We start from the raw sequence: 14674 nt of genomic DNA on the forward strand, positions 1-14674 counted from the left end.
CGCTGGTTCGCGCCACACAACTGATACTGATGGTCAATAAAACGTAAAATACAGATTGTGGGAACTGTCTACGAGCAGGAGGTCGCGCAGGGTCCGCGTCACCAAAGGTTAAATCAACCCCTGTCTTGCTTTACCCCACATGTGGAGTAGATTCGCGACTTTTCATTTTGCTCATTATCGCAGGAGTCCTCTGGGAGCTGCCGCAGTTACCCATGGGCGGTCCTAATTCTGCAATTCTGTGGTGGATTCCTAGTTACGCCACGGCGGGAGCATTTCTGCAGCGTAAATGCACTTTGTGGAGCACTCTGGAGCGTGTGCACTGTGGCCGGGCTCCATTCGTGCGCTTCAGTGTCTATTACTGGTTTGAAGGAGACGGTTTGCTGTGGCTTGAGGGAGACAGCAACTAGTAGTAAGAAAGGCTGCGTGTGTGCACTTCAGTGAACTCTTACTGCACCCACACCTAAAAATCCACACACACACCCGCCCCCTCGTCATAAATGCTGCTTATAACCATCTGGCACCTTCAGAAGGCAGGCAGGCCATCAATAGACGTCCTGATGCAGACCCCGGAACAGCACAGCAAGGACCGAAACCCCTGTGGACTGCTGAGGCAGCCTACTAAATCACTGTCACTTGACCCGGGGTGCATGTAGCGCTAAGTGAATTAGAGCATGCTTATAATACCACATGATGTTTTGTCTTTGTTCGTTTTACATGTGAATATGTTTGTTTTTCAAGACAAAAAGAAATGTGAAATTGATGTGGGAACTGCAGACATTTAGCATTACGAGTAAAAATCAAAAGAAACAATGAGGTAAAAGTCAATTTTTGTTGGTAAATGATGTTAATTATGTATGTTAAATACATGTGCAGTGCATGAAAAGGGTATTTAGGGCAAACTTAGACCCGAATCGGCGTCTTTGAGCCTACAAAATGCCAGGGTTTCATGTAGTTATTAAAATGCCACAATAAGGTGGCCTCTTTTAGTCTTAATGAGTGAAAACGTGAAGAAAAGACTTCAGTGGGAAAAAAAAGTTTGTGGTATGAAGGGGACTGCACTGGACTTTAAAAAGAGTCCACCTTACGTTAGTGGCCCGAGTTCCACGCATCGATCTCTCCTCTGTGTCGCTAATAAGGGCTTCTCAAACACTTTGACCTAGAAGCAGAGACCGAGCCTCTGGCCTGACTTCAAAGCCAGGGGCTCCCAGAAGGAGCCGTGTGAGGGTTGCAGTCTTGGACGGTGCTGGGGTGCACAGACTTAAGGTGTAAGCTTCAAACTGTACTTAACTACTGAAAGACGGGGCCTCCAGTGCCCCCTTGCGGGCAGAGCACATACAACTCCGTTGCCTTTTATGCTAAAAAAATATTCACTTTAGATTGACTTATCCGATTGTTGACTTTCAGGTTTTAGATAATACATTTCTGTTGCATTCTTACAGGTACAATACAATATGTCTACAATCCACTAACTTCATCTGTTCTCACAAAAATTGTTTTCAAAGTAAACTTTTACTGCATTTTACACAATTGGGTTTTACTGGTCGGTTTATTGTCTCAAGTGCTAGTTTGCAACTGTCTCCATCCTGAACTCGCATTCTCTGGATAAAAAAATCCTACTTTTCATGCTGCCTCAGGCAGGAATAAACCAAGCTTTCCTTATGCAAACGATAATTACCTAACAAGGCGGTGGGTTACTTCAGTCCTCAACACTCAGTCCTTCCCTCCCAAATAATCCGGTTTCCTACAGACACAGCTCTTAGTTTGTTAAGAGTGACTGTTTCACCATGGTAGTTTTTGGCTCTAGTAGGGGTTGGCACGATTCTTTTTAGCTTAGGCAGGGTGACCAGTGGATTGGCCCGCTTGTCCCCTCGTGGTGGGGTCTGTTGGTTCGACTTGGGTTGTCTTCAGCACAAGCCCCTTTGCTGAGGTGTAAGCAGTGTGGTTACACCAGTGAGTGGCAGAGTGGCACATTGGTTTTACTCTAGAACTCTTTAGAGGAACTGAGGGTCGTATGGATGTACCCGCTGGCACAGGAGGGGTGGTTCAGACAGTGTTTCCAGTTCTCTTGCTTTGGTGGGGTGGCACGCTTATGGGTACCGGTTCTTTGTGGCATAGGTGGCAGGGTGCATGGTACTAAGCCCTGTACACCTTGGGGTTGACAAACTGGCACATGGTTTTAAACCTGGCTCTTTCTCTTGCAGCGGCCTCATCTCGCGAAAGACTCTGGGGGTGCCCACAGCGACAAGAGCGAAAGAAGAGGCGGGCAGCAGAGTGTGAGCGGAACCCCACGCCCCTGGGCCTACAGGAGACTGTTGCAGAGTCCATCTACATCGCCCGGCCCCTGGTGCACTGTATCCTCAACCTGTACATGCCCTGCTAGGGCTGCATGCCAGGGGCAGGGTCACAGGGGTTCACTTGCACTGGCAACCAAGCTTGGCACCGGAAACAGCCCATCCCCACATGTCCGGCTCTTTCCAATCACCTTATTTCACTTTTACCTTCTTTCTGTATCTGAAATCTGTCTTTCGAGGGGGCTAAAAGCACTTTAAAAAAATAAAAACAGTTTACACTTTAAATATGACTAGACTTTGGGCTCCCTGTGCCCAACAGGTACAAATCGGTCCCAGCGGAGCCCTTTTCGACCGCTCGTAAAACAGGGCGGGGGTCCTTTGTGACATCCAGGGGTCCTGATTTTGTGTCATTGAGTTCTCTCAGCCATTCCTTTACAGCTGCCACGAAGAGCACTTTGAACCCGTGAGCATGAGATGTTACCAACACCTGTGACTTTGGGGCACTTTGTTTTCTCTTTTCGTGCCCTCACCGTGGGCTCTTTACCGTCATTGAGATGGTTGTAAGTGATTCTCTACACAATCCGATTAATAAAATACCATTACTAGAAACCATTTCACCTAAACAGTTAGAACAATATTTTCAAGCTGGGTAGTATTTACCAATCGATAGAAACCAATTCATAGAAACACATTTCTTTTTTAAATTGCATTTTATATGCACTTTTAAAGGTGTAAATATAATTTTATCTTGAAATTAGGTTCTCTCTATTGGTTTTTCTGCACGGTGTGTATAGATCTCGTTTCCCTTCATACATTCTATCACTGGGTGACGTTCCACTTTTTAAATTTATATTAAAGTTCCCATTTTTCTTCATCGAACCTCCCATTCTTACTGTTTTTTTGTGTGGGCGAGGCCCTTCCCTACTTTTCTTTTGTTCCTACCACACTTATTTTTATCATTTTTATTTTGTCGGAGGGGGTCCTATCCGTACTGTGTTTCTATTCAGCCTAACTCTACCCCGCCTCCCTCTACCTTTGCAACTCCTCCACAACACCACAGCATTCCCCCTAAGCCCAAACCTATGTTCCCTAACTGGGATTCACAATTGGATACACATTTTTTTACTTTTTTTTTTTTTGCACTTCAATATATTTTTTCTCATTGTTTTTTTTGATTTATCTATATTTCTACTAATTTGTTTTACACTAATTGGGTTCTCTGGCATGGGTTTTTAATTTCGTTTTACTCTGAATTTAAATACTGCAGGTCGATCCCCTAGTATGAGTTTTCCTCAGCTCGTCTGCAGTGTATACCGCGCTCTTCATCATGGCTGTAGTTCCTTATCTATGCACAACATAAATTTCACTGCATCCCTGGGTGCTTCTTTTCTCGCAGGAGACTCTTCCCTGGACGGCACGCTCATATGTGCAGTGTCCTTCTATGTCTTCTACCCCATCTGTTCTCCAGCAGCATTATACCTTATTACCCACCCACCACCGGGAGCCATGTCTTCCCTTGAATCCCACTCTGCTGGTCTACAACTTCAGTGTGCCTATCACCTACGCACAGGTATTCTAGCTGGTGTCTAACCATACCCGCAGTATGCCTCGGTGACCTACCCATACCTCTTCCCGCTGTAGTGTCTCCAGCCAACCCTGCAGTGTGCCTCGGTGACCCACCCATACCTCTTCAGCTGTTGTGTCTCCAGCCAACCCTGCAGTATGCCTCTGTGACCCACCCATACTTCTTCCAGTTGTAGTGTCTCAAGCCAACCCTGCAGTACGTCTCGGTGACCCACCCATACCTCTTCCAGCTGTAGTGTCTCCAGCTGACCCTGCAGTATGCCTCTGTGACCCACACACACCTCTTCCAGCTGTAGTGTCTCCAGCCAACCCTGCAGTACGCCTCGGTGACCCACTCATACCTCTTCAGCTGTAGTGTCTCCAGCCAAACCTGCAGTATGCCTCGGTGACCCACCCACACATCTTCCAGCTGTAGTGTCTCCAGCTGACCCTGCAGTGTGCCTCGGTGACCCACCCACACCTCTTCCAGCTGTAGTGTCTCCAGCCAACCCTGCAGTATGACTCTGTGACCCACCCATACTTCTTCCAGTTGTAGTGTCTCAAGCCATCCCCTGCAGTATGCCTCGGTGACCCACCCATACCTCTTCCCACTGTAGTGTCTCCAGCCAACCTGCAGTGTGCCTCGGTGACCCACCCATACCTCTTCAGCTGTTGTGTCTCCAGCCAACCCTGCAGTACGTCTCGGTGACCCACACATACCTCTTCCAGCTGTAGTGACCCTGCAGTATGCCTCTGTGACCCACCCATACCTCTTCAGCTGTAGTGTCTCCAGCCAACCCTGCAGTAGGCCTCGGTGACCCACCCATACCTCTTCAGCTGTAGTGTCTCCAGCCAACCCTGCAGTAGGCCTCGGTGACCCACCCATACCTCTTCAGCTGTAGTGTCTCTAGCCAACCCTGCAGTACTCCTCGGTGACCCACCCACACCTCTTCCAGCTGTAGTGTCTCCAGCCGACCCTGCAGTGTGCCTTGGTGACCCACCCATACCTCTTACAGCTGTAGTGTCTCCAGCTGACCCTGCAGTGTGCCTCGGTGACCCACCCATACCTCTTCAGCTGTTGTGTCTCCAGCCAACCCTGCAGTATGCCTCTGTGACCCACCCATACCTCTTCAGCTGTAGTGTCTCCAGCCAACCCTGCAGTGTGCCTTGGTGACCTACCCATACCGCTTCAGCTGTAGTGTCTCCAGCTGACCCTGCAGTATGCCTTGGTGACCCACCCATACCTCTTCCAGCTGTAGTGTCTCCAGCCAACCCTGCAGTTTGCCTCGGTGACCCACCCATACCTCTTCAGCTGTAGTGTCTCCAGGCAAACCTGCAGTATGCCTCGGTGACCCACCCATACCTCTTCAGCTGTAGTGTCTCCAGCCAACCCTGCAGTACGCCTGTGTGACCCACCCATACCTCTTGAGCTGTAGTGTGTCCAGCTGACCCTGCAGTGTGCCTGTGACCCACCCGTACCTCTTCCAGCTGTAGTGTCTCCCGCCAACCCTGCAGTATGCCTGTGCCCACCCGTACCTCTTCCAGCTGTAGTGTCTCCAGCCAACCCTGCAGTGTGCCTTGGTGACCTACCCATACCGCTTCAGCTGTAGTGTCTCCAGCCGACCCTGCAGTATGCCTTGGTGACCCACCCATACCTCTTAAGCTGTAGTGTCTCCAGCCAACCCTGCAGTGTACCTCGGTGACCCACCCATACCTCTTGAGCTGTAGTGTGTCCAGCTGACCCTGCAGTGTGCCTCGGTGACCCACCCATACCTCTTCAGCTGTAGTGTCTCCAGGCAACCCTGCAGTATGCCTGTGCCCACCCGTACCTCTTCCAGCTGTAGTGTCTCCAGCCAACCCTACAGTATGCCTGTGCCCACTCGTACCTCTTCCAGCTGTAGTGTCTCCCACCAACCCTGCAGTATGCCTGTGCCCACCCGTACCTCTTCCAGCTGTAGTGTCTCCAGCCAACCCTGCAGTGTGCCTCGGTGACCCACCCATACCTCTTCCAGCTGTAGTGTCTCCAGCCAACCGTGCAGTTTGCCTCGGTGACCCACCCATATCTCTTCCAGCTGTAGTGTCTCCAGCTGACCCTGCAGTGTGCCTCGGTGACCCACCCATACCTCTTCAGCTGTAGTGTCTCCAGCCAACCCTGCAGTACGCCTCGGTGACCCACCCACACCTCTTCCAGCTGTAGTGTCTCCAGCCAACCCTGCAGTACGCCTCGGTGACCCACCCATACCTCTTCAGCTGTAGTGTCTCCAGGCAACCCTGCAGTATGCCTGTGCCCACCCGTACCTCTTCCACCTGTAGTGTCTCCAGCCAACCCTGCAGTACGCCTCGGTGACCCACCCACACCTCTTCCAGCTGTAGTGTCTCCAGCCGACCCTGCAGTGTGCCTTGGTGACCCACCCATACCTCTTACAGCTGTAGTGTCTCCAGCTGACCCTGCAGTGTGCCTCGGTGACCCACCCATACCTCTTCAGCTGTTGTGTCTCCAGCCAACCCTGCAGTATGCCTCTGTGACCCACCCATACCTCTTCAGCTGTAGTGTCTCCAGCCAACCCTGCAGTGTGCCTTGGTGACCTACCCATACCGCTTCAGCTGTAGTGTCTCCAGCTGACCCTGCAGTATGCCTTGGTGACCCACCCATACCTCTTCCAGCTGTAGTGTCTCCAGCCAACCCTGCAGTTTGCCTCGGTGACCCACCCATACCTCTTCAGCTGTAGTGTCTCCAGGCAACCCTGCAGTATGCCTCGGTGACCCACCCATACCTCTTCAGCTGTAGTGTCTCCAGCCAACCCTGCAGTACGCCTGTGTGACCCACCCATACCTCTTGAGCTGTAGTGTGTCCAGCTGACCCTGCAGTGTGCCTGTGACCCACCCGTACCTCTTCCAGCTGTAGTGTCTCCCGCCAACCCTGCAGTATGCCTGTGCCCACCCGTACCTCTTCCAGCTGTAGTGTCTCCAGCCAACCCTGCAGTTTGCCTTGGTGACCTACCCATACCGCTTCAGCTGTAGTGTCTCCAGCCGACCCTGCAGTATGCCTTGGTGACCCACCCATACCTCTTAAGCTGTAGTGTCTCCAGCCAACCCTGCAGTGTACCTCGGTGACCCACCCATACCTCTTGAGCTGTAGTGTGTCCAGCTGACCCTGCAGTGTGCCTCGGTGACCTACCCATACCTCTTCAGCTGTAGTGTCTCCAGGCAACCCTGCAGTATGCCTGTGCCCACCCGTACCTCTTCCAGCTGTAGTGTCTCCAGCCAACCCTACAGTATGCCTGTGCCCACTCGTACCTCTTCCAGCTGTAGTGTCTCCCACCAACCCTGCAGTATGCCTGTGCCCACCCGTACCTCTTCCAGCAGTAGTGTCTCCAGCCAACCCTGCAGTGTGCCTCGGTGACCCACCCATACCTCTTCCAGCTGTAGTGTCTCCAGCCAACCGTGCAGTTTGCCTCGGTGACCCACCCATATCTCTTCCAGCTGTAGTGTCTCCAGCTGACCCTGCAGTGTGCCTCGGTGACCCACCCATACCTCTTCAGCTGTAGTGTCTCCAGCCAACCCTGCAGTACGCCTCGGTGACCCACCCACACCTCTTCCAGCTGTAGTGTCTCCAGCCAACCCTGCAGTACGCCTCGGTGACCCACCCATACCTCTTCAGCTGTAGTGTCTCCAGGCAACCCTGCAGTATGCCTGTGCCCACCCGTACCTCTTCCAGCTGTAGTGTCTCCAGCCAACCCTGCAGTATGCCTGTGCCCACTCGTACCTCTTCCAGCTGTAGTGTCTCCCGCCAACCCTGCAGTATGCCTGTGCCCACCCATACCTCTTCCAGCTGTAGTGTGTCCAGCCAACCATGCAGTGTGCCTCGGTGACCCACCCATACCTCTTCCAGCTGTAGTGTCTCGAGCCAACCGTGCAGTTTGCCTCGGTGACCCACCCATACCTCTTCCAGCTGTAGTGTCTCCAGCTGACCCTGCAGTGGGCCTCGGTGACCCACCCATACCTCTTCAGCTGTAGTGTCTCCAGCCAACCCTGCAGTACGCCTTGGTGACCCACCCACACCTCTTCCAGCTGTAGTGTCTCCAGCCAACCCTGCAGTACGCCTCGGTGACCCACCCATACCTCTTCAGCTGTAGTGTCTCCAGTCAACCCTGCAGTATGCCTCGGTGACTCACCCACACATCTTCCAGCTGTAGTGTCTCCAGCTGACCCTGCAGTGTGCCTCAGTGACCCACCCATACCTCTTCAGCTGTAGTGTCTCCAGCCAACCCTGCAGTATGCCTCGGTGACCTACCCATACCTCTTCAGCTGTAGTGTCTCCAGCCAACCCTGCAGTACGCCTCGGTGACCCACCCATACCTCTTACAGCTGTAGTGTCTCCAGCTGACCCTGCAGTACGCCTCAGTGACCCACCCATACCTCTTCAGCTGTAGTGTCTCCAGGCAACCCTGCAGTACGCCTCAGTGACCCACCCATACCTCTTCAGCTGTAGTGTCTCCAGGCAACCCTGCAGTACGCCTCAGTGACCCACCCATACCTCTTCAGCTGTAGTGTCTCCAGCCAACCCTGCAGTACGCCTCGGTGACCCACCCATACCTCTTCAGCTGTAGTGTCTCCAGGCAACCCTGCAGTACGCCTGTGTGACCCACCCATACCTCTTCCAGCTGTAGTGTCTCCAGCCAACCCTGCAGTATGCCTCAGCGACCCACCCATACCTCTTCAGCTGTAGTGTCTCCAGTCAACCCTGCAGTACGCCTCAGTGACCCACCCATACCTCTTCCAGCTGTAGTGTCTCCAGCCAACCCTGCAGTACGCCTCGGTGACCCACCCATAGCTCTTCAGCTGTAGTGTCTCCAGCTGACCCTGCAGTACGCCTGTGTGACCCACCCATACCTCTTCCAGCTGTAGTGTCTCCAGCCAACCCTGCAGTATGCCTCAGTGACCCACCCATACCTCTTTCAGCTGTACTGTCTCCAGCCAACCCTGCAGTATGTCCCGGTGACCCACCCATACCTCTTCCAGCTCTAGTGTTTCCAGCCAACCCTGCAGTACGTCTCGGTGACCCACGCATACCTCTTCAGCTGTAGTGTCTCCAGCCAACCCTGCAGTACGCCTTGGTGACCCACCCACACCTCTTCCAGCTGTAGTGTCTCCAGCCAACCCTGCAGTACGCCTCGGTGACCCACCCATACCTCTTCAGCTGTAGTGTCTCCAGTCAACCCTGCAGTATGCCTCGGTGACTCACCCACACATCTTCCAGCTGTAGTGTCTCCAGCTGACCCTGCAGTGTGCCTCAGTGACCCACCCATACCTCTTCAGCTGTAGTGTCTCCAGCCAACCCTGCAGTATGCCTCGGTGACCTACCCATACCTCTTCAGCTGTAGTGTCTCCAGCCAACCCTGCAGTACGCCTCGGTGACCCACCCATACCTCTTACAGCTGTAGTGTCTCCAGCTGACCCTGCAGTACGCCTCAGTGACCCACCCATACCTCTTCAGCTGTAGTGTCTCCAGGCAACCCTGCAGTACGCCTCAGTGACCCACCCATACCTTTTCAGCTGTAGTGTCTCCAGGCAACCCTGCAGTACGCCTCAGTGACCCACCCATACCTCTTCAGCTGTAGTGTCTCCAGCCAACCCTGCAGTACGCCTCGGTGACCCACCCATACCTCTTCAGCTGTAGTGTCTCCAGGCAACCCTGCAGTACGCCTGTGTGACCCACCCATACCTCTTCCAGCTGTAGTGTCTCCAGCCAACCCTGCAGTATGCCTCAGCGACCCACCCATACCTCTTCAGCTGTAGTGTCTCCAGTCAACCCTGCAGTACGCCTCGGTGACCCACCCATACCTCTTCCAGCTGTAGTGTCTCCAGCCAACCCTGCAGTACGCCTCGGTGAACCACCCATAGCTCTTCAGCTGTAGTGTCTCCAGCTGACCCTGCAGTACGCCTGTGTGACCCACCCATACCTCTTCCAGCTGTAGTGTCTCCAGCCAACCCTGCAGTATGCCTCAGTGACCCACCCATATCTCTTTCAGCTGTACTGTCTCCAGCCAACCCTGCAGTATGTCCCGGTGACCCACCCATACCTCTTCCAGCTCTAGTGTTTCCAGCCAACCCTGCAGTACGTCTCGGTGACCCACGCATACCTCTTCAGCTGTAGTGTCTCCAGGCAACCCTGCACTTCTCCTCCCGCTGCAGTGCCGGCCTCACTTCTCCTCCCGCTGCAGTGCCGGCCTCACTTCTCCTCCCTCTGCAGTGCCGGCCTCACTTCTCCTCCCGCTGCAGTGACGGCCTCACTTCTCCTCTCGCTGCAGTGCCGGCCTCACTTCTCCTCTCGCTGCAGTGCCTGCCTCTACCTCCCCCACACACACCCTCCGCCCCTATCAGTCACATCTCTTCTAGCAGTGCTTCCAGTCCCTCTTGGTTTCCTCATTAGGTCCACTCTACCGTTTGCCACTACTGCCCACCTGCATTGCCATCTGTAGTGTTTACCCTTAGCACCCACCTCTTGCTGCAGGGTTTGCCCATTCAGAGTAAAGTTTGCAGTCACATTCACTCCGTGATCACTTGCAAATCCTTCAGAACACTCTATTCTTTCACTGTTTCCTCTAAGTGTGTATATCTCAGGCTTCATAAATCCGCACATTATTGCACCCTAGCTCATGTTGCCAGTGCAGCTCTTTTCGAATCTGTTTCATTTGAGAGGCTGAAGCCCTTTCTCCGGGGTTCCCAGCTCTTTACCCCATGCCACAGGGACACACTCCTCCTGCCTCCACCTCTTTACCCCATGCCGCAGGGACACACTCCTCCTGCCTCCACCTCTTTACCCCATGCCGCAGGGACACACTCCTCCTGCCTCCACCTCTTTACCCCATGCCGCAGGGACACACTCCTCCTGCCTCCACCTCTTTACCCCATGCTGCAGGGACACACTTCTCCTGCCCCCAGCTCTGTGCCCCATGCTGCAGGGACACACTCCCGTTGCCCCAGCTCTTTACCCCATGCCACTCCCCCTGCCCCAAGCTCTTTACCCCATTCTGCAGGGACACACTCCCGCTGCCCCCAGCTCTTTACCCCATGCCGCAGGGACACACTCCTCCTGCCCCCAGCTCTGTGCCCCATGCTGCAGGGACACACTCCCGCTGCCCCAAGCTCTTTACCCCATGCCACAGGGACACACTCCTGCTGCCCCTAGCTCTTTATTTCATGACGCAGGGACACTCTCCCACTGCCCCAAGCTCTTTACCCCATGCCAGTGACACACTCCCGCTGCCCCAAGCTCTTTACCCCATGCCGCAGGGACACACTCCTGCTGCCCCAAGCTCTTTACCCCATGCCGCAGGGACACACTTCCGCTGCCCCAGCTTTTTACCCCATGCCGGAGGGACACACTCCCGCTGCCCCCAGCTCTTTACCTCATGCCGCAGGGACACACTCCCGCTGCCCCCAGCTCTTTACCCCATGCCGCAGGGACACTCTCCTCCTGCCCCCAGCTCTTTACCTCATGCCGCAGGGACACACTCCTCCTGCCCCCAGCTTTTTACACTATGCCACAGGGACACACTCCTCCTGCCTCCAGCTCTTTACCCCATGCTGCAGGGACACGCTCCTCCTGCCTCCACCTCTTTACCCCATGCCACAGGGACTCACTCCAGCTGCCCCCAGCTCTTTACCCCATGCTGCAGGGACACACTCCAGCTGCCACAAGCTCTCTACCCCATGCCGCAGGGACACACTCTGCTGCCGCAAGCTTTTTACCCCATGCTGCAGGGACACACTTCGGCTACCCCAAGCTCTTTACCCCATGCCACAGGGACACACCCCCGCTGCCCCAAGCTCTTTACCCCATGCCGCTGGGACACACACCTGCTGCCCCCAACTCTTTGCCCCATGCGGCAGGGACACACTCCCGCTGCCCCCAGTTCTTTACCCCATGCGGCAGGGACACACTCCTGCTGCCGCCCATCTCTTTACCCCATGCCGCAGGGACACACCCCTCCTGCCCCAGCTCTTTACCTCATGCCGCAGGGACACACTCCTCCTGCCCCCAGCTCTTTAAACTATGCCACAGGAACACACTCCTCCTGCACCCAGCTCTTTACCCCATGCCGCAGGGACACACTCCTCCTGCCCCCAGCTCTTTACGCTTTGCCGCAGGGACACACTCCAGCTGCCCCCAGCTCTTTACCCCATGCCGCAGGGACACACTTCTCCTGCCCCAGCTCTTTACCCCATGCTGCAGGGACACACTCCTCCTGCCCCCACCTATTTACCCCATGCTGCAGGGGCACACTCCTGCCCCTTGCTCTTTACACTGTGCCTCATGGATGCACTCCTCCTGCCCCTAGCCCTTTACCCCATGCTGCAGGGACACACTTCTCCTGCCCCAGCTCTTTACCCCATGCCGCAGGGACACACTCCTCCTGCCCCTAGCCCTTTACCCCATGCCGCAGGGAAACACTTCTCCTGCCCCAGCTCTTTACCCCATGCCGCAGGGACACACTCCTCCTGCCCCCAGCTCTTTATGCTTTGCCGGAGGGACACACTCCTCCTGCCCCCAGCTCTTTATGCTTTGCCGCAGGGACACACTCCAGCTGCCCCCAGCTCTTTACCCCATGCCGCAGGGACACACTCCTCCTGCACCCAGCTCTTTACCCCATGCCGCAGGGACACACTCCTCCTGCCCCCAGCTCTTTACGCTTTGCTGCAGGGACACACTCCAGCTGCCCCCAGCTCTTTACCTCATGCCGCAGGGACACACTTCTCCTGCCCCAGCTCTTTACCCCATGCTGCAGGAACACACTCCTCCTGCCCCCACCTATGTACCCCATGCCGCAGGGACACACTCCTCCTGCACCCAGCTCTTTACCCCATGCCGCAGGGACACACTCCTCCTGCCCCCAGCTCTTTATGCTTTGCCGGAGGGACACACTCCTCCTGCCCCCAGCTCTTTATGCTTTGCCGCAGGGACACACTCCAGCTGCCCCCAGCTCTTTACCCCATGCCGCAGGGACACACTCCTCCTGCCCCTAGCCCTTTACCCCATGCCGCAGGGACACACTTCTCCTGCCCCAGCTCTTTACCCCATGCCGCAGGGACACACTCCTCCTGCCCCCAGCTCTTTATGCTTTGCCGGAGGGACACACTCCTCCTGCCCCCAGCTCTTTATGCTTTGCCGCAGGGACACACTCCAGCTGCCCCCAGCTCTTTACCCCATGCCGCAGGGACACACTCCTCCTGCACCCAGCTCTTTACCCCATGCCGCAGGGACACACTCCTCCTGCCCCCAGCTCTTTACGCTTTGCTGCAGGGACACACTCCAGCTGCCCCCAGCTCTTTACCTCATGCCGCAGGGACACACTTCTCCTGCCCCAGCTCTTTACCCCATGCTGCAGGAACACACTCCTCCTGCCCCCACCTATGTACCCCATGCCGCAGGGACACACTCCCGCTGCCCCCAGCTCTTTACTCCATGCCGCAGGGACACACTCCCGCTGCCCCCAGTTCTTTACCCCATGCCGCAGGGACACACTCCTGCTGCCGCCCATCTCTTTACCCCATGCCGCAGGGACACACTCCGGCTGCCCCCAGCTCTTTACCCCATGCCGCAGGGACACACTCCTCCTGCCCCAGCTCTTTACCTCATGCCGCAGGGACACACTCCTCCTGCCCCCAGCTCTTTAAACTATGCCACAGGGACACACTCCTCCTGCACGCAGCTCTTTACCATATGCCGCAGGGACACACTCCTCGTGCCCCAGCTCTTTACCCCATGCTGCAGGGACACACTCCTCCTGCCCCCACCTATTTACCCCATGCTGCAGGGGCACACTCCTGCCCCTTGCTCTTTACACTGTGCCTCATGGATGCACTTCTCCTGCCCCTAGCCCTTTACCCCATGCCGCAGGGACACACTTCTCCTGCCCCAGCTCTTTACCCCATGCCGCAGGGACACACTCCTCCTGCCCCTAGCCCTTTACCCCATGCCGCAGGGACACACTTCTCCTGCCCCAGCTCTTTACCCCATGCCGCAGGGACACACTCCTCCTGCCCCCAGCTCTTTACACTGTGCTGCAAGGAAATTTCAACAGGTAAATAGTGAAATGGGTGTTGTAGGCCGCAGCACATTTTAGTGAAATGTGGCACCTAGGCTCTGGGTGTTTCAGTTTCTGCCCCCTTCACGGTTGTAGTAGGTGCCCTTCTTTCTTGTGGATGTGCGTACCACCCAACCCCTAGTCGGTGTCCTCGCCCACCCACTTGATTCTGGCGTCAATGTCTGTCTCCAATGTCCTCTTGTCTTGTTAGTCCCTCATGCTGTTCCCCCTCCTGTCTCACCTTCCCCTCATGCTGCCCCCTTCTTTCTGTCTCCCCCTCTTTGCCTCTCTCTCCCCTCATGCTGCCTCCTCTTTCTGCCTCACCCTCCTCCTTCTGTCACCTCCTCCCGTCATGCAACCCCCCTCTTTCTGCCTCACCCTCATGCTACCTCCCCCTCCTTCTGTCTCCTCCTCCCCTCGTGCTGCCTCCACCTCCTTCTGTCTCCTCCTCCCCTCATGCAGCCCCCTCTTTCTGCCTCGCCTTCCTCCTTCTGTCCTCCTCCTCCCCTCATGCTGGCCCCCTCTTTCTCTTTCCCTCCCCTCATGCAGCCCCCTCTTTCTGCCTCGCCTTCCTCCTTCTGTCCTCCTCCTCCTCCCCTCATGCAGCCCCCTCTTTCTGCCTCGCCTTCCTCCTTCTGTCCTCCTCCCCCCCTCATGCTGGCCCCCTCTTTCTCTTTCCCTCCCCTCATGAAGCCCCCCCCCTCTTTCTGCCTCACCTTCCTTCCCAGT

The 14674-nt window shown here is 55.5% G+C and overlaps 1 protein-coding gene across 1 annotated transcript in view; it reads left to right on the forward strand.

The window, feature by feature from the left end:
• The window catches only part of PEX16 (peroxisomal biogenesis factor 16), a 117710-nt gene that overhangs the window by 45747 nt on the left and 57289 nt on the right, over positions 1 to 14674 (forward strand). Inside the window, exon 7 of the mRNA XM_085646704.1 lies at positions 2202 to 2351. Coding sequence (XP_085502830.1) covers positions 2202 to 2351 — 150 coding nt within the window. The remainder of the gene's footprint in view (positions 1 to 2201; positions 2352 to 14674) is intronic.

The sequence above is a fragment of the Triturus cristatus genome, chromosome 3_1 (genome assembly GCF_964204655.1).
Source record: "Triturus cristatus chromosome 3_1, aTriCri1.1, whole genome shotgun sequence".
Classification (NCBI taxonomy): domain Eukaryota; kingdom Metazoa; phylum Chordata; class Amphibia; order Caudata; family Salamandridae; genus Triturus; species Triturus cristatus.